We start from the raw sequence: 23243 nt of genomic DNA on the forward strand, positions 1-23243 counted from the left end.
ACAAAGTTGCTGCTCACTTCCGACTTCTTTCATCATTAATTTAGATACTTCGGCTTGTACTCTCTGAAATAATAAAAATAACAAAGTGTTCAGGACCTGTACATTAAATGTTCATAAGTGGACTACGAATGTTCACAATGATTATACATAGTGAAATAACAGTGTTCATTGTCAGGTGAATGTACATTGCTCACTTCTGGAGAATGAATGTTCATAGTATAAAAATGGGATGTTCATATTGAATATATAAATATATATATATATATATATATATATATATATATATATATATATATATATATATATATATATATATATATATATATATATATGTGTGTGTGTGTGTGCGCGCGCGCGCGCGCGCGCGCGCATGTGTGTGTGTGTGAAAAATGTAAATCATAAACGAATACAATGTTAAATGTATAAAATGTTCATAAAATGAACTCAAAAACAAATTCAATTAAACAAAAAAAATATAAGAAAAATACAAAACAGATTAAGCAATTCAAGATTTCGTAACTTATATTGTAGAAATCAATAGCAAGCTTGAAATAGTGCAATTCATCAAAATGTAGATAGTTTTTCAACAAATTTATGAAATTCATAATTATAAAATTACTAAAAAAAAAAAAAAAATCACAAAATGAATCAGAAAAATGCAAAACAACATTCATCAAATTATAGAATCAGAAAAGCAAGATGAATAAAAAAATTCATCAAAATCAATTAATCAATAGTATATTGAAATTCATAAAATTAAAAATCATAAACAATTACAACTTCAACGAAAATAAAACCATATACAAAGTAAATGAAATAACGAAAGGGGGATATTCAGTAAAGTTCAAGCAGGAAGAAGGGAAAGTTGAAGGAGAAAATAGCAAATTATGTTTCATTAATAAAGACCCGCGTTTTGGCTTGTTGCAGCAATCTTGGATGCATTAGAATGCAGCCAAGAATTTGTATAAAGGCGACCCGGCCCACACGCACAGTAACATGTCGTTCCGGGCCTATATCGTGTTCGTGTAGTATCGTGCTTATTTCGTGCTGAGTCGTGCCAGGACTTGGGTCGGCCCAACCTAGTGCCATATTTACGTAGTATACAAGATAATGCCCGAGCCTTGCTCGGTTATTAAAATTTATATGAAAGAGTAATTAAAATATAAAGTCTGTAGATAAAAGTTAGTTAGATGATAATGCTCCTAGAATCTCCTAGCAATCAAGAGACAAAGATGTAAGAGTTGCTGACTTAGTATAAGTAACAAATTTGAGCATAGAGATGATATATATAGCCATAGATTATTGCACTTGGCAAACCAATACAGTGAGAAAAGTAATGTAATTAGGAAGAATATCTAAGCGGATATACCAACACACATACTGAAGACACACCAAAAGAGTTAATATTCAATAGCCATTTAGATTATCTTGATTGATTAGAGACAAGTTGTCGCGAGGTCTTGGACAGAGAATGTGGATGTAGTGCTGCTATACAGCAAGAGATCATCTTGGCATGTTGGCAAATGAGTATAAAATGGATCTTGGAATCCGGGGGTGTAGGACAAACCAACAAATGCATTCAAGTCCTCGTCGATCTGTACTCTGCAAGAAAATAAAGGGTGAGGCTAAGTAAAAATTCAAATTATCACACAATAAACTGAAACTCTGAAAGATAAGGTTGTTCACTAATTTTCTCACAAAAAAAAAAAAAAGGTTGTTCACTAATCAACAGCTGTGACTACTTTTTTTCTATCTTTTTCTCAACTGAAGAAGTTGACGTTATGCATACCCTATACTCCCTTCCAGCCTCCAAACTGATAAAAAGTAGATAAGAAAAAAAACTTTAAACATTATCAATCTGATTAACTAGTAAACAAAAGTATGCACCACCCAATGATCAGGACTAATATCTTGCTGCAAAATGATGATATAAAGAAGTAGATATATTCTTCCTAGACATTTATAAAAGAAAAATAAATATGTATATGCAATGGAGCTTATATTTTGCCTCTGATTCCTAAAACTTAAAATTTGTATTCAGAAACTGTAACTACTCCATTATTCTATTCGTAGGTAATGAGAGTGGGCATTATGCATCCGAAGCTGCTCAAATGAAAAAATTTGTTGTTTGTTCACTTATTGTATCTACTAGTAAATTCATATTAGACCTAATGGCTGAAAACATAAAATATGTAATGCCGTACCACATGATTAATTTTTCAATAAAATCTCTGATCACAGAAAAGAAAAGCAGTGCTATAATTGACCAATATTCTAAGTCATAGAAATATAGAATATGGAAAGGTATAAGACAGTTGCATAACCCCTGCCAAATTGTGAGAGATTCCAGTTTGCCACATCAATAGGTAAATGGGTCATAAGGAGTTGGCTCACCTTAACGTGGAACTGAGCTTCTTTGACACTTGATTACAGATTTGGGTACGATGAATGTGTGCAAATCTGCTTTTCTGTATACTAACGAGCAAATCAAAAGCCTCTGAACCTAAGTGAAGATCATAACCTGTAATGCAGAATTTAATATACATCATTAACTCATTAAGTCAAGATTAGAAAAACCTTTATACCATAAAATCACATCAGAAGGATCATCTGCTGTAATGAGTAAATACACTGTAAAGTAGAATCTCAGTTTCAAAAACAGCAGTAGTTATTAAGCATTTTATATAATTGAGCCAGCCAGCTTGCTCAATCTGCAAAACTAAACCACATACATATATTTTAGGATTTGGATCATGAACCTAATTAGGTTGAATTCTTGAATATATCACCTACATCTGCACTTCTGCAGAAGCTTTGTTTCTTTGGATGGGCAATACATTACCTGTACACAAGAAATACAACACCGGTACCGATCAATACTAGAATTGAATGGAGGGGATGTGCTGAATGTGGAGCCAGTCCTCCCCAGTGGGCTGTTGGCATCTTTTTTCGAGGCGAATTGAACAGTGAATGAATTGAAGAACCCTGAGAGAGATGAGTTTGGGCATCCAATCAGGCAACGAATCCAGTTCGTCACAAAACACAACTCTAAGAGATTGTAGGGCTGCCACAGATTGCATCCGGTTACTTATGAAGAATACTACGGGGGGGGGGGGGGGGGGAGGGGATGAATTGTAGTATGGGAGGAATTAGCCAACTATTTGCGGAATTATAAAAACTAAGCTAAAGGAACTTAAAGTCACAGAGAGATTTTAGCGTGGAAAACTTCTTAGCCCTAACAAGAAGAAAAACCACGACCACTTGAGATTTTAGGAAAGATTCTTTACTAGAATAGGACAATCAACCTATTACAAGCTAAAGACTCTATCTCCAAGTTCCTCAACGAACTTGAAGTTCCTAGCAGTTTGTCCCTCAACTTACTGCCCTCCTCTTCTCTTTCTCTTTCTTTTCTCTTTCTTTCTCTACTAACGACTTCTCTAGAGTTCACTCAAACTCCCAATTTCCATTTACAACTCTTAGAACGAAAAACTCTTATGAAAGAAAATAAGAAAGTTATCAACTAAAGTATAATGCGACTCTGGACTCTTATGAAAATAAGAAGATAGAAAATATGATTGAGCAGTTTTTTCAGAAACAACTTCTATTTTATAGGAAAACACAGCTTGATTAAAATGCCATAACTTCCTCCACTTACGCCACTACTGCTGCACATCAACACCACCATTCTCCACTACTTCCAGTGCTTCAAACATGTCCTAAAACTCAGGCCCCATTGAACCACTTAGAAGCAGTTTCTTCGTTTGGTGGAGAAGACTTAATCAACACCAATTGCGCAAGTTTAGGAAATCAGTTGCATAATCCTTTTGAAAGATATTTTATCCGAAAATAAAAGATATTTATTGGAATAACAAATCAGAAAAAGATATTTTTCAAAATAAACTTTCCTATAATTTAGCAATCTTTAAATTCTATCTTAAACCAAGTTTTATGCACATTCTACTAAGCATCCAACTTCAAATTACTTTCACTTACATAAAACCTAATATAAAAATACTTTAGATTTCTATCAATTCTCTTAAGAAGTCTGTGCTCTGAGCCTTCATTCTCTTGCTTCTACTCCGAAGCTTCTATTCCTCTAAAGGAACACTGCACCAGGAACACTACAACCAGTCTTCTGCTTCTTTAAGCTCCAGTTCCTTTGTTTCGAATAACTCTGTAACTTGACTCTTCAAACTACACAACTTATTAAGATATTAGTCCAATCATAAGTTTGACTTGTGTTATCATCAAAACATCAAGGGCCACAATATTCTAGTCCAATCATAAGTTTGACTTGTGTTATCATCAAAACATCAAGGGCAACACATCCAATTTGGAAGTTCCGCCCAACGTTGCACGGAACGCGGGACGGCAGCGCGTTCCCCGTACTGGGTCGTATGTCCCAAAACGCGGTACGGACTCGTCCCGGTTCGTTGTGGTGCGCGATTTGGAACGTCGTTGATGGAGTACCCATTTGTGGGTGCAAGAACCTTCAATTTTCTTGAGTAGCAACGACTAGCAACTGTATTTTGTCTAAAATTTCAGGTTTAATCGGAGCTTTTAAGATTTACATTAATGGAAGAAGATAAGAAAGGGTAGAAGGAAGAAGATGTAGCTGAAAAGTCACATGCACTGCTAAAAAGTTGTGGACCCTACCTTATAATCTTTTTTTTTTTTTTGAAACCACCTTATTATCTTTTCTTGTTATTTTTAATTGTTTAATGTTATGTAATGGTAGTAGTGGTACTACTTTATTTTATTTTATTTTATTTTTTGACAGCAAGTGGTACTACTTTTTTTAAGAGTTTACGGAGTAGTCTATGCTTTAGTATTGTAACTTGTACTATTGAATAGTCGAATACCAAACATCGTACATTCATGCTGAAATAATCTACCTAAAATAGTTCCCCAAAAATAGCCCAACGTTCCAGGAACTTTAGACCTCACGTTCCGCGTTCCCGTCCCCGTACCACGTTCCAAAACGTTCCACGTTCCGTGCAACGTTGGTACTACTTCCGCCAGCTGTGTGAGATTGTCCAATGTCAAGTCACAGATGGAGGGAAGAAAGGATGGACACGACTTTTTAGTGGCATCCACTCTCTCTTCCTCTGCCAAGAAGCTTACATTGGGGGAAGCAGAAACTGATAAAGTCACCAAGGCTGTGAGATGCTCCAATCCTCCAGAAATAACACCCCTCAATTTGGGACACTTCAATTTTCAAGGATAGCAGGGAAGATGAGCAGCTGCAGAACACCTCCTCAGCTTCTACCTTATTGTCCTGCTATATGTTCAGCACAGAAAGACCTTGAATCATCTTCATGGGAATTGAATTAAGCCATACAAAAATGTCTAGGGTGGCTTCATCTTATGCTATTGTATCCAGCTAAACTTAACCCCTTAAGATTACGACGTGGCTGCAGCTCTTCCATCAATCTTGTTGCTTCCTTATCATCAATCCCTCTATCATCAAACCCAATACTTAAGCCCTTAAGATTACGACGACGGAGTGAGCGTGGCAAAGTTTTTATACCCGACTTACTCAAGTCCAACGCCCTCAAACACATCCAATTTGCTAGTAATGCCTTCAAGGAAGATTGGTCCTTCACGAAATGATCAAACCTTGAACCAGTAACTAGAAATGAGTGTGTAGGTCTTGCTAAAGGAGTGTTGCAAGGTTTTACTTCGGCTATGGGATATATGCCGGACTTTTCTTTCCATGTCATCAGTTACAGAATTTGTAAAACAAATCTCCATCCCTGCTACATTCTGAGCAATATCATGCATCAGATCTACTGAATAAGCTAGAGTTGCCTGGTGCCTACAATGCATACCTAGCAACCCTCTCTTGTATGCTTACACATATACACTCTCACTCCTTCGTCTACCAGCTCACACCACATCGATCTATTGCACACGCACACCACTAGCAGCCACAGATTAGCACGCTCACAAAAGAAATCCTGTCTACCTTCAGCACATTGTAGGTCCTTGCACACCCAATAAAACCATTTCAGACGAGCCACATATCAACAAACTTTTGTTAATATCACCAATTTTTCTCTCTCCTCCCCTCACATGACCCATTTTTCTTTCTCTCTCCTCCATTTCCATGGCAACTACTTCCTTCTCTCTCCTCCAATCCCATGCCCAAGGTCGGATCTACAGCAGTCGGCCGGCCAGCCGGCCGACCGGCCAAAAAAACGACACCCTAGTAGCAATTTATGAAAATTGGGGCCATACAAACCCTTTAGGGAAAGGGATTTGCTCGTAATGTGGTGTTGCGGCGGTCGAATGTTGGTGCGGCGGCCGTGTGGTGGTCGGCTGGAGTCGATTGGTGGTCGGCAGGGGTCGAATTCGTGAAGGTAAAGGTGGTGATGCGGGTGGTAGTAGAGGTTGCACGTGGTGATAGAGGGGAGAGAAAGAGGGTGTGGTTGCTAAAATCACAATATTAGCCTTGGTGTGATAGCTAAATTTACAAAATAATCCTTGATATTAACAAGTTTTGTTGATATCTGATATCAACTTGCAATATCAAATTATACAATTTTTCCGCTAATTCTTCTTATTTTTTAATCAATGCACGTTCCAAAAAATCAAGAAATTCAGGGAAAATTTATTGGTGGTCAGATTAAACCAAATTAATTCGTATAATATTGAAGTGATTTAGCACACCATCTACTTCTTTCTTCTTCCTCAGAAAAATGAGAAAATATGTTCTACATTGATCAAGTAAAAGTATGTTCTACATTGATCAAATAATAATTTCCCTTCAATTTTGAAACCCTTAATTTTCAGGTTGAAACAACCTAAAATCAGCGATATGATTCAAATTAAAACAACCCCAGAAAACCTTCAATGAATCAAATGGGAATTGAGACATGCAAAGGTTAAACGGAGCACGGCGGAAGACGGTGGCGGAAAGGCTGAGCAGAGGGCGGAGAGAGAGGAAGAGTTGAGACATGCAAACACACAAACACGCTCACAAAAGGCATGCACAGATTAACCCCTCTTGTCCATTAAGACACAATGAGTCATCAACAACATTATACAGAGCCCCCATTCAAATACCACCAAATAAAAGACCCAACACTCACACAAAATTTAATACCCACAAATTTATTACGAGTATCATATAAATCAGCTAAACCAATACAAGGGAGAGGAGAAATTTAGAAATTTCACAATAAAAATTGCAAATTTGTCAGGAGTTTGACTAGGCAGAACAATAGCACAGTGATACACATCAATATCAATACCACTGATAAAAATTCCACTGATACAAGAATTAACACATTGCCATCGATCTTTTTTCTCCTCAAAATGCACGTTAATAGGAGTTCTCTGCACTAGTGATATTTTATTAACTTGCCAAAACCTAACAAGACTCTGCCCTTTCTTTCAAGCCCTTTAAATGTCTTCCAGCAAAGTGTATAAGCTCACTTGGTAAGTTTCTAAAACCTTTAAATGAGCTGATATATACCTTGTTCATGTTCATTTGACCAAGGCGGATACAAGCTCAAACTTGAGCTTTCGATCAAACTCAAAAGTTTGTTCAAGTTTTGTTTGTTTAGGAGGTTATATTGTTCTGGAAAGGTCCATATATTATAAACAAGTCATTTTCGTCAATGATTTTTTTAAAAAAAATGTTTTACAATCTCTTTCTACTAGTAATTAAAATTTTCAAAATCAACCATAAAGCATAATCAAAACCCAAGTATTAAGTTTAGGCTTAGCATTTTATTTGATAACCTGACTACCCAAGTATAGTCTATATAATAAGTTAATCTTTGTTCATAAACAATTGAAAAACAACGTTGAAAGGCAGCTTCGCTATTATTCCATGGCACCTCTGCAACTCCATCCCTTTTCTTTCCACCATCTCTCTCTTTCTCAAGCGGCTCCCCTCTCAAACACCAAACTCCACTGCCTAGGAACATTACCTTCAAAATAACATATTGTATCATTTTTTACCGCACTTTGCAACTCAGTGCAGCAGTGCTGAGATTTTTCCATTCAGCTGATCAGTTTATTCAACTCAATTTTTTGGCTAAACTTTCAACGTAATACACTAATGTAACTTCTAAGTCTGCAAATTATTCTTTTCTACACTTTACTATATAATTAAAATAAGATACTTAAGCAAAGATTAGGCATAATGTAATTACATCCAACTCTATCAACTGTTTACAAATTGCGATGTTTAAAATGATTACATTGACAAAGACCATAATCACTTCCAAGTCTGAAATTTGTACCATTATACTAGTAGGGTTTTTTTTTTTTTTTTTTTTTAAACAAATTATACTAGTAGTTAGTATACATGAAATTCAAGTAATCAATCCAATCTATAATCGGAGAAGTATTGTAGTTTATGAAAGACAATAATTACCTATACCAAGTACGCACTATAATGGAAGAGGTGTTGAATGTGAGGCCAGTCTTCACCAGTGGGTTGTTGGCATCTTTCCTTGAGGCGTTCTGAACAGTCATAGAGTCGCAGTATCCTGAGGGAAGTCAGTTTGGGCATCCAATCCGGCATAGATTCCAATCCCAGGCAATCATTAATTTCGAGGGTATGGAGGGCTGCCAAAGATTGCATCCAATTTGGAAGATTCACAAGATTTGGGAGAGCATACAAGTTCAAGTTACAGAGGGAGTGAGGAAAGGATGGCCATGGCATGCCAATAGCGTTCGATTCCTTTTCTTCTCCCAATAAATTTACATTAGGGCAATCATTTATTGATAAAGCCTCCAACGCAGTGAGATGTTCCAATCCTCCAGAAATAACACTCCTCAATTTGTGGCATCCTTCGATTTCCAAGGATCGCAGGGAAGACAAGCAACTACTGAACACATCCCCAGCTTCTTTCAAACTCTCCAACTCCTTATTATCGATTATACACAGCTCATCAAGACACTGAATTACTTCTCTGGGAAACGAATTAAGCCATAGAACATCATCTACACTAACTTTCTTGAATTTGGAAATATCATTTGAAGAAGAGGATGAAGATAAGAAAGTAGTAGAACCAGTACTGCTGCCACTTACATCCAGCTTTTCATCCCCCAATTTTGTAACATGCACAATTATTTGGAGTCTTTTATTAAACCCTCTGAAACTAAGTTCTATTAAGTTGGGACATAGCAGAATCGATCTTAAATTTGGGCAACGCCATATCATCAAAAACTTCAATTGAGGAAGCGGTATTGGTGCCATGCTGAAGCTGCTGTTAATATCAAGACAAAGCTGATTATTATCTCCCACCCCCTCCCCTAAATTTGTCCATCCTTGCAACTCTGGTAGGTTCCACATAACTAGGTTTCTCAGGCGGGGAAAGAATCCATTTGAATCACTGCCACCTGCTAATGCACTTTTTTCAAAAATGTACTTTAAATTCCTACAGTTGTAAAGTCCAAGGAATACCAAATGACGAAGATTTCCAAGGCATGTCAAGTGCTCCATCCCGCACTCGAAAAATATCAATCTATTAAGATTAGGGAGAGAGGTCGCCAACTTATTTTCCCTAGCCCAACTCGGCATTCTCATGCCAACACAACTACGCAACTCTAATCCCTTGAGATTCGGATGTGGTTGCAGCTCTTCCATTAATCTCATTGCTTCTTCATCAATCCCCGTACTATCAAAGTATATGCTAATATATTTGAGATGTTCCTTACCCTTCAAAAATGCTCCGTCCATATCTATATATTCCTTGAATTCTCTGGCATTATTACATAATGTTATTTCGACCATAAGCTCACCTTTCAGGCTGTTAAGTCTTTTTAGCTCCCCCATTTGATCAAACCATTGCTTCTGACTTGCCTTTGATCCATCCACTAAAAACCTACTCAGCACGCGAAGACAAGTCAACTTAGTCAATCCCTTTGGCATACTAGTCAGTTTAAAACAATCATTTATCTCCAATATCCTCAAGTTAACCAACTTCATCAAATCTTTTGGCAACTCTTTCAATTGTATGCACATACGTAATTTCAATGTCTGTAAATTATATAACTTGGTAATTGATTGAGGAAGCACATCCAGCTCATAATTGTTTGAGACATCTAAATATCTCAAATGCAACAATTCACCAATTGAGTGTGGCAAACTTTTTATACCTGATTTACTTAAATCCAACACCCTCAAACACATCCAATTTGCTACTAATGCCTTCAAGGAAGATCGGTACATCGCAACACGATCATTCCGTGAACCAACATCCAGAAAGGAGCGAATGTGGGTCTTAGAAAAAGAGTATTGCAAGGATTTACTTTGTACATGGGAAATATGCCGGACTTCTCTATCCATATTGTCTGTTACATAATTTTTAAAACAAATTTCCTTCCCTGCTACATTTTGAGCAATATCATGCATCAGATCGTGTATCTTACACGAAATTATCTCACCATATTCATCATGCTCTACTACATCTTGAAAAAAGCATCTCCGCATCAGAATAGCAAAATATTCCTCAGCAGCATCTTCCAACCTTTGACCATCATCTAATGGAACAACGTAGCCCTGTGCCAACCAAAGGCTTATCAACAACTCCTTCTCTATGACAGTGTCTTTTGGGAACAATGCACAGTATGTGAAACAACTTTTGAGGGGCAATTCAAGTTGATGATAACTAAACATGAGTATAGGCATGATGTCCTTTTGGCTTTCTCTGAAGTTGAATAACCCGATCTCCTGAAATGATATCCATCTACTCTTGTCTTGACCATACAGAAGACTACCTGCCACTCTTATGGCAAGTGGGACACTGGCACATCCTTCGACAATCTCTCGGCCAATCTTCAACAAATTGTCGTCGGGGCTTAAGTGTTCTGGTCCAAATGCTATATTCTTAAACAAGGACCATGAATTCTCCTTTGACAACCCTTGGAGTTCATGTGCAGAACCACCTCCTACAATTTGGGCCGTCTTGTGCGACCGTGTTGTTACCACAACCCAACTTCCCCTCTGACCTCCCAATAAGAACTCTACAAGCTTAAGCCAGTGATTGCGATTCTCATTCCATACATCATCCAAAACGAGCAAGTATTTTCTGCTTGTTAATTTTTCTCGAAGTTTGCTTTGCAACCCTTCTATGGAAGATTCCTCATGCCTTTCACTAGTTGAAGCATAAATCTTTCGAAGTATACTTTCCACATCCAGCTGCTCCTGATCATGATCGGAGACACAAGTCCACAGCTTTAATGGAAATGCACTTGTGACCCTTGGATCATTATACACCAATTGAGCAAGAGCAGTTTTCCCCAATCCTCCAATTCCCACTATAGTCAGGAAAGAAACATCTTGTTGAACTGTAGAACAATTCAACAGATGACCTACAAGTTTCTCCACGTCATCCTCTCTCCCAATGATATTACCCTTGAATATGTAAGAACATGTCTCCTCCCTCCTCCTCCTGATAGGCTGAGGATCAATACTAATGCCAAATTGAGAGTGATTTTTGGCAATAGCATCTAACTTCCTCCGAATTTTTTTAACCTCTTGGGACATAGAGTAAGCTATCTTAATAGGATTGTAACGAGAAAAGAAGAGACTCACGTTTTTGGAGAGTTTCTGACCCTTGATGAGCTTCTTCTGCTTAACTAGAGTAACGAACTCATCGAACAAATCGTCAGCATCATAAACAGCATCCTTGAGCTTCTGAATCCAAAGTTGTGCTTCAGAAGAAAGCTGGTCCTGCTTCATCTCAGCATCTTGGAGCACAGCCTTGACAGTGGAGACAGTCTCTTGGAGTTCTTCAAGTTGGGATTTAAACCCAACGCCAAACAAGGAGGTCAACTCTTTGAGCTCCGAACATTGAAGAGCAGCTAGCAGAGTTTGAGCAACGGACAACACGGTTCCAAGATCCATTTTTTTTGGTTTCAGAAATGAGCTCAGACAATGAAAGAGTGTTTGTTTGGTATGGCAGATAACAGTTGAAATGGGTTTAAGCAGACAAATGTGATGGAGCCTATTATGTAATTCAAATATTGTATACTCAGATCTCACCAGTAATTAAATTAAAAAGCAGAAGGTGTTGAAAATGGTCATAGATTGATTCAAATAATAGGAATAACTAAGCATAAAAATGTACGGACTACTGTATAATTTGACTCCTAGTGCTTAGTTTAAGTCTTGTAATTAGTAACCTCCTCAATTAGTGTATACTGTATAATAATTTAATACCAAGTATTGAGTAGAATATTGACTCATTAGCACGCCCCGATGTAATTGTCTAGATAAATGCAAGTGGTAAATCAAATGCATGTGTAAATTTTGGGTGTATGGAGTAATACCAAATACTATGTTTATATTCGTTCAAAAAAAAAAAAAAAAAAAAAAAAAAAAAAAAATTATACCAAATTGCATATTCATAATTTTGATGGCTGAGGGAGCAAAACCCCTGTCTCAAGTAGCAGTTTTACTATGAATAGAACAAAATATTATATATTCATTTACAACTTTGTCATTTGATAAACATCAATCATTTAACAACGAGATAAACTTGATTGTAAATTCAATTTTCATAGTGTTAAATACATTATCTTAATAATTGTACAGTAGTAGTAATATTGATTATACATTTGATTGGGTATTTTTGTTGACTTAATTACAAAATTTGTAATTTTTTTTAAAGAACAAATATTGTCACTTAATTTGCAATTTACTTTGAATTGCCCCAGCTTATCATCATAAATAAACCTAGCTTGTTTCCGATTATCATAAATGAACTACTTTCGAGCTGTTGTTTCAATTCCTTCAATTCAATTGACAATCAGATTTCCAAATTTGAAAGAAATTGCTGGTAGTAATACAGGTAAGAGGAGAGAGAAAATACCCAAAACGAGGAGACTCCAAACAGTGGAGAAGCAAAGCCTAGTTTGAAGGAGAAAGACTTGATGCAGGATTTTCTCCAAAATTCTTCAGCCAGCATAAAATTTATAGTATTTGAGAACGGAATTTGATAAAATTCATAGTATTTTCTCCATTTTCCGGAAGAAATGTTAATGATAAACGCGAGTCTGGGCCGCACCCGCAAACCAAGAGAGAGAGAGTCCACTTCACAAGTCCAAGGAGGTTGAGGAGTAGCCCCTAAGCCTTATAAAGTGTTTCAATTTGGCCCAGAATAGGTCCCATACCGTGGGCCTTGCTCTGATACCATGATAAACGCGAGTCTGGGCTGCACCCGCAAACCAAGAGAGAGAGAGAGTCCACTTCACAAGTCCAAGGAGGTTCCATCCCAAAACCATATGGCAATAGGAGGAGTAGCCCCTAAGCCTTATAAAGTGTTTAATTCTCTCTTTTTCAACCAATGTGGGACACTTACATATGGTGACACTTGAGAGGTTTATTCTTCAATAGTTAATCATTTTGTAGGGGAGAGTGGGAGACTAGGAGAGACTGAGAGATGAGCTAAATGAAATTGGCCACGACAAATTAACGGTGTGGTAACTGCGGTGATTTTGGCCACAACAAATTAACTTGTCAAAGGGTCTCAACACAAAAGCAGAAGAAGACTCAAAGCAAGAATGTAAAGTAGGAATAAGTTGATTGCAGCACTTAACTCTCTCTTATTTTGATACACTTAATCATTTTAGTTAGCAATTGTACGTATTGTTTTAGTTAGCTGAAATGTAGTCCTTTGAGTTGTGCCATTTTGGCATTTTGTGACTTTTGGTATTTTAATTGATTAAAATTAAAATTGCATTTTTATTTTGTCCATTTTTTAAGATAAAATGTACGTAGTATATTTTAGTGAATCCATTGAAAAGCTAATAAACTAGTTGGCAGTGGTGTTCAGCTTTTCCCTTCCTAAGAGAATCCATTGAAAATTTTTTAGAGATTTAGACCCTGTTTTCTTTATCTTAAAAAAATAATATTAATTAAAAATAATTTCAGTTTAGTAAAAATAAGTTCACTTAGTTAAAATAATTTTATTAGCAAAAATAATTTCAGTTCAGTAAAATTAATTTAATTTCGGTAAAAAATAATTTAAGTTTAGCAAATATAATTTTATTTCAGTAAAAATAATCTTCTTTCCTTATATTTTAACTCTCTCTATTCTTCTTTTTATCTCTATTAATTTCTCTATCCACTGTTTATTTCTCAATTCAAAATTTTCTCTTTCCTCTTTTTTAATTTTCCTTATACTACCTCTGTTTCATATTTTTGCAACTTTGAAAGGTGCACGGACTCCTAGGCAAAATTTGTTTGTGGGTGTAAGATAGAGAGAGAAAAATAGAAATACATGTGATGAGGAGAGAGATAAAGAGAAATGACAACTTAAAGAGAAAAGAAAACATTAGTTAATATTAATGTGTAGCATCTATTTTTGAAAAAAGTTATAAAAAACATGAAACAGAGGTAGTAAGTTAATTTTTTTTTTCTTACCTCACTTTTCTTCAATCAGTAAACTTCTTTGACCTTCTAGCTACTACGAGCATTCTCTATCGTCATCATCTTTGTCGGTATCTTAAATCATGAGATAAATTTGGGTTTATTTATTTATTAATATGTGAATGTTATAAAATTATTGATTTCTATCAATTTTTCATTTGTAATTCCTAATCTAGTATATTATAGATCAATAATTATTGTCTCTATTATGAACGAAGATTTGACTTAAGGTGGATATTAAAGTTTTTAGATTTAAATTAATTACAATCGAGTTTGTATATAATTTCTTTGCACAATAAACACTCAGTAATTTTATTAAAACAAAACATTTAGTACACTAAAATGAGCATTTTGTTCATAAAAAATGAACATTTTGTAACGAATGATTTAATCTTTATTTTTCATCAATACTTATATACAATGAATTTATCAACTTTATGTTTATTTTTAATGTACTAAAAGTACTTTGACGTGTTCATTATCTTTTAATACTAAACGTTCATTGTTCGTTTAATCTTTTCGTATAATTTTATGAAATATTCATTTTATTAGGTTATGTTCAGCTATTCTATGATTGCATGATAAATGTTCATTTTTAATAAACTTTTTTTTTTTTTTGGTTTTCACGTGTTCACTTTTCATTACTAAATGTTCATTTCTGTACTTGTTCATTTTTATTACATAATATTGTTCAATTTTTTTACGTGTTCAATTTTCAATACTAAATGTTCATTTTGTTTACTTGTTCATAATATTTTTACTAAATACTCGTATTTAAGATCGTGGTCTAGCAATTCTATGATTATTAACATGTTCACTATTTAGTACTAAATGTTCATTTTTTTTTAACTTGTTACATTTCTTTTTACGTATTTAATAACGAAAGGTACATTTTATAGGGCGTGGTTCCAGAAAGGCAGAAAAGACTTGCGTGGACCTAGTGCACAATAATATTATCGTGGGCTTGGGATTTATACACACGCAATTGACATTATATTAAACATAGTGACCCTTATTTTTAACATAGTAACCTTATTTTTAGCATAGTAATCTTTATTAATACTTGTAAAATGTTTAGTATCATTGTGAACTTGACGTACGACGTTATGACCCTAATTTTAAAATAGTGACTTTTATTATTCATATTGACCAGTATTATAAAATGTTTCATTAAAAACAGAAAAAATACACTTTAATAATCCCAACTTTGTCCAACTTACTTTAAATAAATAATCCCAACTTTCGATTACTCTGCAATGATCCCAACTTTAAGGTGCGTTTTCTTTCTTCAGTCCCAAAACCCGGTAACCAAATGAAGGGGTTAAATATTTTTTTAAAAAAAATTATTTGACACGTGTTACATGTTAATTGCTTCAAAAATTTAAAATAAAAAATTTAATTTTTAATAAATTAAGAAAAAAGAAAAAAAAAAAAACTAAAACCCAAGCCAACCGCAACCACCACCATCGCGGCCACCTCACCCCATCCCTAGCTCAAACCAACCCCCCCCCCCCCCCAGCCCTCACCATCGATTTGCGACCAGCTCTCCTTCCCCCAACCGCCAAATACCTTCCCCACCACCGATTTCCCACCACCCTACCTCACACTAACGCTTTTATCGGCGAAATCGCTGATGTAGTGCACAGAATGGAGGGAAATAGGTTGAGGGAAGCCGGTTTTTAGGGTGGGGGTAGGGAGAGGCGATTTATTTGAGGAGTCTGGGAAGGGAGGGCGACCGATTAGGGCAATGGTGTGTGGAGGGAATGGTTGCGAGGGCGGTACTGTGAAGGTTGGTGGCGGTTTGAGGGGGTGGGGGCCGATTTCCGGCCTGGAAGTAAGGGATAGGGGTCAAAATCAGCAGGGATTGGGGAGGGGGTGGTTCGATGTGGGCAGGGGATGGTGTTTCAGGTGGTTTTGGGGGCGGGGACATGGTGGTTCGGTTGGGCTGGGGAAGGTAATGGCAACCGCCAGTGGTTGTGGGCTGGTGGTGGCTGGTTTTGTTTTTTTTTTAAAAAAAACCTTTTGGACCATTTACAACTTGACACGTGGCAAATTACCTACAATAATAGGTGGTTGACTTTTCTTGACCGGTTTGGGATTGATGGAAGAAAATAGTGCTAAAAGTTCGGATTAGTATAGAATAATCAAAAGTTGAGATTATTCTAAGTGAATTGTGTAAAGTTGGGATTATTAAAATGTATTTTTCCTTAAAAAAATTAACCACTTATAGCCTATATATTACCAAAATGACTTTTATTTCGACATAGTGACTTTTTTTTTTTTATTAAAATAACCTTTTTTTTTTCTTAATAAACTAGCCATAGTTTCTCTAAAATTAACGGTTCACAATAAATTAGTGCGAATCAGGTCCATTTAAGAATTTGTACCGAAAATGTCCATATTTATCAATCAAATTTATCTACTGACGAGTCATTTTCGTCAATGATTATTTTTTTTAAACAAGCTTTGAGCCCTTTTTTTTTTTTTTTTTTGAAAGGGCAGCTTTGAGCCTTTTACGCTAGTGATTAAAAATTTCAAAAGCAACCATTTAGCATAATTAAAACCTTAGTACTTCGTATAGGTTTAGGCCTAGCATTTTATTGATTTATAACCCGTATGGAGTGTGTCTATAATATACATAAGTTGAAAGGCAGCTCTCTTATTCCTCTCTTGAAAATCATGGCAACTCCATCCCTTTTCTTTCCCAGTACCCACCATCTCTTTTCTTTTTTGAGCGGCTTTCCCTTTCAAGCACCAAACTCCACTTTGCTACAACAAAACAACATTACCTTCAAAACAACATATTGTATCAACTGAAACAATGTAGAGCTTTTCCATTCAGATGATCAGTTTAATTACAAATAAGGTACTCGTACTTAAGCAAAGATTAGGCATATTGTAATATTGTAAATATATCCAACTCTATCAACTATTCGCAATTTGTAAATGCTTACATTGAAAATACCATGATTACTTCCAAGTATGAAATTTGTACCATTATACTAGTAGTTAGTATACATGAAATTTTAGTAATACATCCAATTTATAATGTCAGAAGTATGGTAGTTAGTATATAATGGAAGAGATGTGCTGAATGTGAGGCCAGTCTTCCCCACTAGGTTGTTGGCATCTTTCCTTGAGGCGTTCTGAACAGTCATAGAGTACAAGCATCCTGAGGGAAGTCAGTTTAGGCATCCAATCCGGCATAGATTCCAATTGCGAGCAAGAATGAATTTCGAGGGTATGGAGGGCTGCCAAAGATTGCATCCAATTTGGAAGATCCACAAGCTGTGGGAGAGTTTTCAATAGCAAGTTACAGAGGGAGTGAGGAAAGGATGGCCATGGCATGCCAATAGTGTTCATTCCCTCTTCTCCCAATAAATTTACATTAGGGCAATCATATATTGATAAAGCCTCCAAGGCAGTGAGATGTTCCAATCCTCCAGAAATAACACTCCTCAATTTGCGGCAACAATGGATTCCCAAGGATCGCAGGGAAGACGAGCAGCTACTGAACACATCCCCAGCTTCTTTCAAACTCTCCAACTCCTCATTTACGGATATACACAGCTCATCAACACACTGAATTACTTCTCTGGGAAATGAATTAAGCCATAGAACATCATCTAGCCTAACTTTCCTGAATTTGGAAATACCATTTGAAGAAGAGGATGAAGGTAAGGGAGTACTAGAACGAGTACTACTGCCACTTGAATCAGCATTTTTATCCCCCAATTTCGCAATTTGTGCAATTATTTGGAGTCCTTTATTGAACATATGGAAATTTAGTTCTACTAAGTTGGGACATATCAGAATCGATCTTAAGTTTGGGCAATTCCATATCGTGAAAAACTTCAATTGAGGAAGTGGTATTGGTGCCATGCTGAAGCTGCTGTTAATATCAAGACAAAGCTGATTATTATTTCCCACCCCCTTCCCTAAATTTGTCCATCCTTGCAACGCTGGAAGGTCCTCCATAACTAGATCTCTCAGGTAGGGAAAGAATCCATTTGGATCACTGCCACCTGCTAATGCACTCTTTTCAATAATGTACTTCAAATTACTACAGTAGCGAACATCAAGGTCTGCTAAATGATGAAGATCTCCAAGGCATGTCAAGTCTTCCATCTCACACCTGGAAAATCGCAATCTTGTAAGATTAGGGAGAGAGGACGCCAACTTATTTTCCCTAGCCCAACTCGGCATTCTCATGCCAACACAATTAAACAACTCTAATTCCTTGAGATTCGGATGTGGTTGCAGCTCTTCCATTAATCTCCTTGCTTCTTCATCAATCCCCATACCATCAAAGTGTATTCTTATATGTTTGAGATGTTCCTTAGCCCTCAAATATGCTCCTTCCCTATCTATATCTTCCTTAACTTCTGTGCTGGCAATTTCAAATAATCTGATTTTGACAGAAAGCTCACCTTTCAGGCAATTAAGTCTTTTTAGCTCCCCCAGTTGATCAAACCATTGCTTCTGACTTGCCTTTGATCCATCCACTAAAAACACACTCAGCACACGAAGGCAAGTCAACTTACTCAAGCCCTTTGGCATATTAGTCAGGCTATCACACTCATTTATCTCCAATATCCTCAAGTTAACCAACTTCATCAAATCTTTTGGCAACTCTTTCAATCTTCTGCACTCACATAATTTCAATGTCTGTAAATTATATAACTTAGTTATTGATTGAGGAAGCACATCCAGCTCACGATTGTCTGAGAGATCTAAATATCTTAAATGCAACAATCCACCTATTGAGCATGGCAAACTTTTTATACCTGAGTTACTCAAATCTAACACCCTCAGACACATCCAATTTACTACTAATGCCTTCAAGGACGATCGGTCAATCAAAACACGATCATGCCATGCACCAACATCCAGAAAGGAACGAATGTCAGTCTTAGAAAAAGAGTATGGCAAGGATTTACTGCGTACATGGGAAATATGCCGGACTTCTCTATCCATGTTGTGTGTTACAGAAGTTTTAAAACAAATTTCCTTCCCTGCTACATTTTGAGCAATATCATGCATTAGATCGTGTATCTTACACGAACTGATGTCACCATATTTATCATGCTCTACATCTTGAAAAAAGCATCTCCGCATTAGAATTGTAAAATATTCCTCTGCAGCATCTTCCAACCTTTGACCATCATCTAATGGAACAACGTAACCCTGTGCCAACCAAAGGCTTATCAACAACTCCTTCTCTATGACAGTGTCTTTTGGAAACAATGCACAGTAAGTGAAACAACTTTTGAGGGGCAATTCGAGTTGATGATAACTGAACATGAGTACAGGCATGATGTCTTTTTGGCATTCTCTAGAGTTGAATAACCCAATCTTCTGAAATGATATCCATCTACTCTTGTCTTGACCATACAGAAGACTACCGGCCACTCTTATGGCAAGAGGGACACTGGCACACTTTTCAACAATCTCTCGGCCAATCTTCAACAAATCGTCGTCGGGGCTTAAGTGTTCTGATCCTAATGCTACTTTCTTAAACAAGGACCATGAATTCTTCTTTGACAACCCTTGGAGTTCATGTGTAGGACTACCTCCTACAATTTGGGCCGTCTTGTGCGACCGTGTTGTTACGACAACCCAACTTCCCCTTTGACCTCCCAATAAGAACTCTACAAGCTTAAGCCAGTGATTGCGTTTCTCAGTCCATACATCATCTAAAACAAGCAAGTATTTGTTGCTTGTTAATTTTTCTCGAAGTTTTCTTTGCAACAATTCTTTGTTGGATCCTTCATGCTTTTCACCAGCTGAAGTCAAAATCTTATGAAGAATCCCTTCTACATCCAACTGCTCCTGATCATGATCAGAGACACAAGTCCATAACTTTAATGGAAATGCACTTGCGACCCTTGGATCATTATACACCAGTTGGGTAAGAGCAGTTTTCCCCAATCCTCCGATTCCCACTACAGAGAGGAAAGAAACATCTTGTTGAACGGTAGAATAATTCAACAGATGACCAATGAGTTTCTCCACGTCATCCTCTCTCCCAATGATATTACCCTCATGGATGTAAGAACATGTCTCCTCCCTCCTCCTCCTGATAGGCTGAGGATCAATACTAAAGCCAAACTGAGAGTGATCTTTGGCAGTAGCATCTAACTTCCTCCGAATATTCTTAACCTCTTGGGACATAGAGTGAGCTAACTTAATAGGATTGTAACGAGAAAAGAAGAGACTCACATTTTTGGAGAATTTCTCACCCTTGATGAGCTGCTTTTGCTTAACAAGAGTGACGAACTCATCGAACAAATCGTCAGCATCATAAACAGCATTCTTGAGCTTCTGAATCCAAAGTTTTGCTTCAGAAGAAAGCTGGTCCTGCTTGATCTCAGCATCTTGGAGCACAGCCTTGACAGTGGAGACGGTCTCTTGGAGTTCTTCAAGTTGGGATTTAAACCCAACGCCAAACAAGGAGGTCAACTCTTTGAGCTCCGAACATTGAAGAGCAGCTAGCAGAGTTTGAGCAACGGACAACACGGTTCCAAGATCCATTTTTTTTGGTTTCAGAAATGAGCTCAGACAATGAAAGAGTGTTTGTTTGGTATGGCAGATAACAGTTGAAATGGGTTTAAGCAGACAAATGTGATGGAGCCTATTATGTAATTCAAATATTGTATACTCAGATCTCACCAGTAATTAAATTAAAAAGCAGAAGGTGTTGAAAATGGTCATAGATTGATTCAAATAATAGGAATAATTAAGTATAAAAATGTACGGACTACTGTATAATTTGACTCCTAGTGCTTAGATTAAGTCTTGTAATTAGTAAACTCCTCAATTAGTGTATACTGTATAGTAATTTAATAACAAGTATTGAGTAGAATCTTGACTCATTAGCACGCCCCGATATAATTGTCTAGATAAATGCAAGTGGTAAATCAAATGCATGTGTAAATTTTGGGTATATGGAGTAATACCAAATGCTATGTTTATATTTGTTCAAAAAAAAAAAAAAAAAAAAAAAAAAAAATTATTGTGTTTATATTAACGTCTTTAATTGTATATTCATAATTTTGATTGTTGAGGGAGCCCAAGTTTACTTTCTTGATGAACATCATTCATTAGTTAAGGGGAAAAACCGTAATATTCAGGTATGAAATATCGGGAGTAATAACGGTTTTGGGGTAAAAACCTGACTCAAGTAGCGGTTTTACTATTAATATAACAAAATATTATGTATATTCACTGTTGTAATATTTCCTAAATAGTCTTCTAACAATTTGTGTAGGAGCAATCCCACATAGAAATTTTAGAGAAGTTTGTGTTGCTTTATAATGTTGTATACTTTGATGATGTCAACATTATAATTATTTGTTTGTTTTCCACATTGACAAAATAAATGTACTTGTAATGTTTATATTACTTGAGTTATTTTATTTTGGAAATTAGGGAGTCCCACATGGATAGTTTAGTATGGTTTTTAGATGTATATAATGCTTGCATTATTCTATCGGGGCGTTTGGCAAGTGGGAATGGGAATTTGGGGATTATAAGATGGGAATGGGAATGGGAATGGGAATGGGAGTTAGAAGGTGGGAATTCATAAAATATATCCAAAGTCTTGTTTGGAAAGAGATGGGAAATAACATTTTACAATTACGAAAACACCCTTGTAAAAATTATTCCATTCTATTTCATTAATGGCATTTTAGTCAATTCATTAGTTGTTTTCAATTCCCATCTCTATTACCTACCTACTCCCCCCTAGGTAATAGAATGATGGGAATAGAAACATTTTATTCCCCTTCCCCTTTATTTTCCCATTCCCATGAACCAAACATGGGAATTACCGTAGGTTGGGATTAATATTCCCAATCCCACCCTCAATTCCCACTTGCCAAACGCCCTCTATGTGTTTGAAAATAGAGAAAAGATGGTGCATGAGCGTAGTGTTGATATATGTATTATTTATATCAAGAGCATTTAGCACAACTGCACGCGCCGCAGTTTGTAATTGACAGATTTATGTAATTAATAAGTTAATTATGGATAATGATGTCAGTTGGTGTTTTAAGAAGATAAGATTAAAAAAAAAAATTTGTATCTTCTTATCAGATTTATTTTTCTTAATAAATAAAACATGATTGTTTTTACTAAACTACGTTCTTTTCTTTCTCTTCTCTATAAAAATTGGAAAAAAACGTTCATGGAGTGTATGTTGATTTTTGCAGTCATAAAACACTAGTTCTTAGGAAAATCCTGGAAGTATCTTTGCCATCTCCCAAGTGCAAATTTAGTGGGGGCAAATAATACTTTAAGGACAGTGATTCTTCACGTCCCTTTGATTATTTTTCCTAACATTCACTTGATTAACATCGATCATTTAACAATTAACAACAAGATCTTAATAATTGTATATTCATTTTTCATAGTTTTTTATCCATTATCTTAATAATTGTATTTGTATAGTAGTAATATTGATATTGATTGTACATTTAATGGGTATTTTTGTTGACTTAATTACAAAATTCATAATATTATTTTAGAGAACAAAAAATGTCAGTTAAATTGCAATTAACTTTGAATCGCCCCAGCTTATCATCATAAATAAATAATCCTACTTGTTTCCGATTATCAAGCTAAACTACTTTTGAACTGTTCATTCTATTCTTTTCCATTTACAATCAGATTTTCAAATTTGGAAAAAAATTACTCAGACTTAATAAAGGTAAGAAGAGAAAGAAATTACCCAAGGAGCGAGGAAACTACGGACAATGGAGATTGGGAAAGCAAAGCCTAGTTTGAATGTGAAAGACATGATGCAGGATTTTCTCCAGAATTTGTCAGGTAGCCTTTGAATTTGACA

General features: G+C 36.1%; 2 protein-coding genes and 1 long non-coding RNA gene across 3 annotated transcripts; all 3 read right to left on the reverse strand.

Annotated features, from left to right (window-relative positions):
- Nucleotides 1–1330: 1330 nt before the first annotated feature.
- Nucleotides 1331–13008, reverse strand: LOC145608340 (uncharacterized). Its single transcript, XR_014105784.1, has 3 exons — nucleotides 12837–13008; nucleotides 2395–2521; nucleotides 1331–1602 (listed from the first exon to the last, which is right to left on the reverse strand). It is a non-coding gene; the product is annotated as an uncharacterized LOC145608340 (long non-coding RNA).
- Nucleotides 8223–11993, reverse strand: LOC145608339 (putative disease resistance protein RGA1). The gene has a single exon (XM_081663953.1). The coding sequence runs from the start codon at nucleotides 11867–11869 to the stop codon at nucleotides 8390–8392; it is 3480 nt and encodes a 1159-aa protein (XP_081520079.1). The 5' UTR covers nucleotides 11870–11993; the 3' UTR covers nucleotides 8223–8389.
- A 4453-nt stretch (nucleotides 13009–17461) lies between the features above and the next one.
- On the reverse strand, nucleotides 17462–20929 carry LOC145607271 (putative disease resistance protein RGA1). Its single transcript, XM_081662985.1, has one exon. It carries the CDS (start codon nucleotides 20927–20929, stop codon nucleotides 17462–17464), a length of 3468 nt encoding a protein of 1155 aa, XP_081519111.1.
- Nucleotides 20930–23243: the final 2314 nt, after the last annotated feature.

Source organism: Chenopodium album, chromosome 23 (assembly GCF_948465745.1).
Source record: "Chenopodium album chromosome 23, dcCheAlbu1.1, whole genome shotgun sequence".
NCBI classification, from domain to species: domain Eukaryota; kingdom Viridiplantae; phylum Streptophyta; class Magnoliopsida; order Caryophyllales; family Amaranthaceae; genus Chenopodium; species Chenopodium album.

Excerpts from the sequence above, each read along its gene's own strand:
- LOC145608339 (XM_081663953.1), bottom strand. The coding sequence starts at position 11,869 with ATGGATCTTGGAACCGTGTTGTCCGTTGCTCAAACTCTGCTAGCTGCT.
- LOC145607271 (XM_081662985.1), bottom strand. The coding sequence starts at position 20,929 with ATGGATCTTGGAACCGTGTTGTCCGTTGCTCAAACTCTGCTAGCTGCT.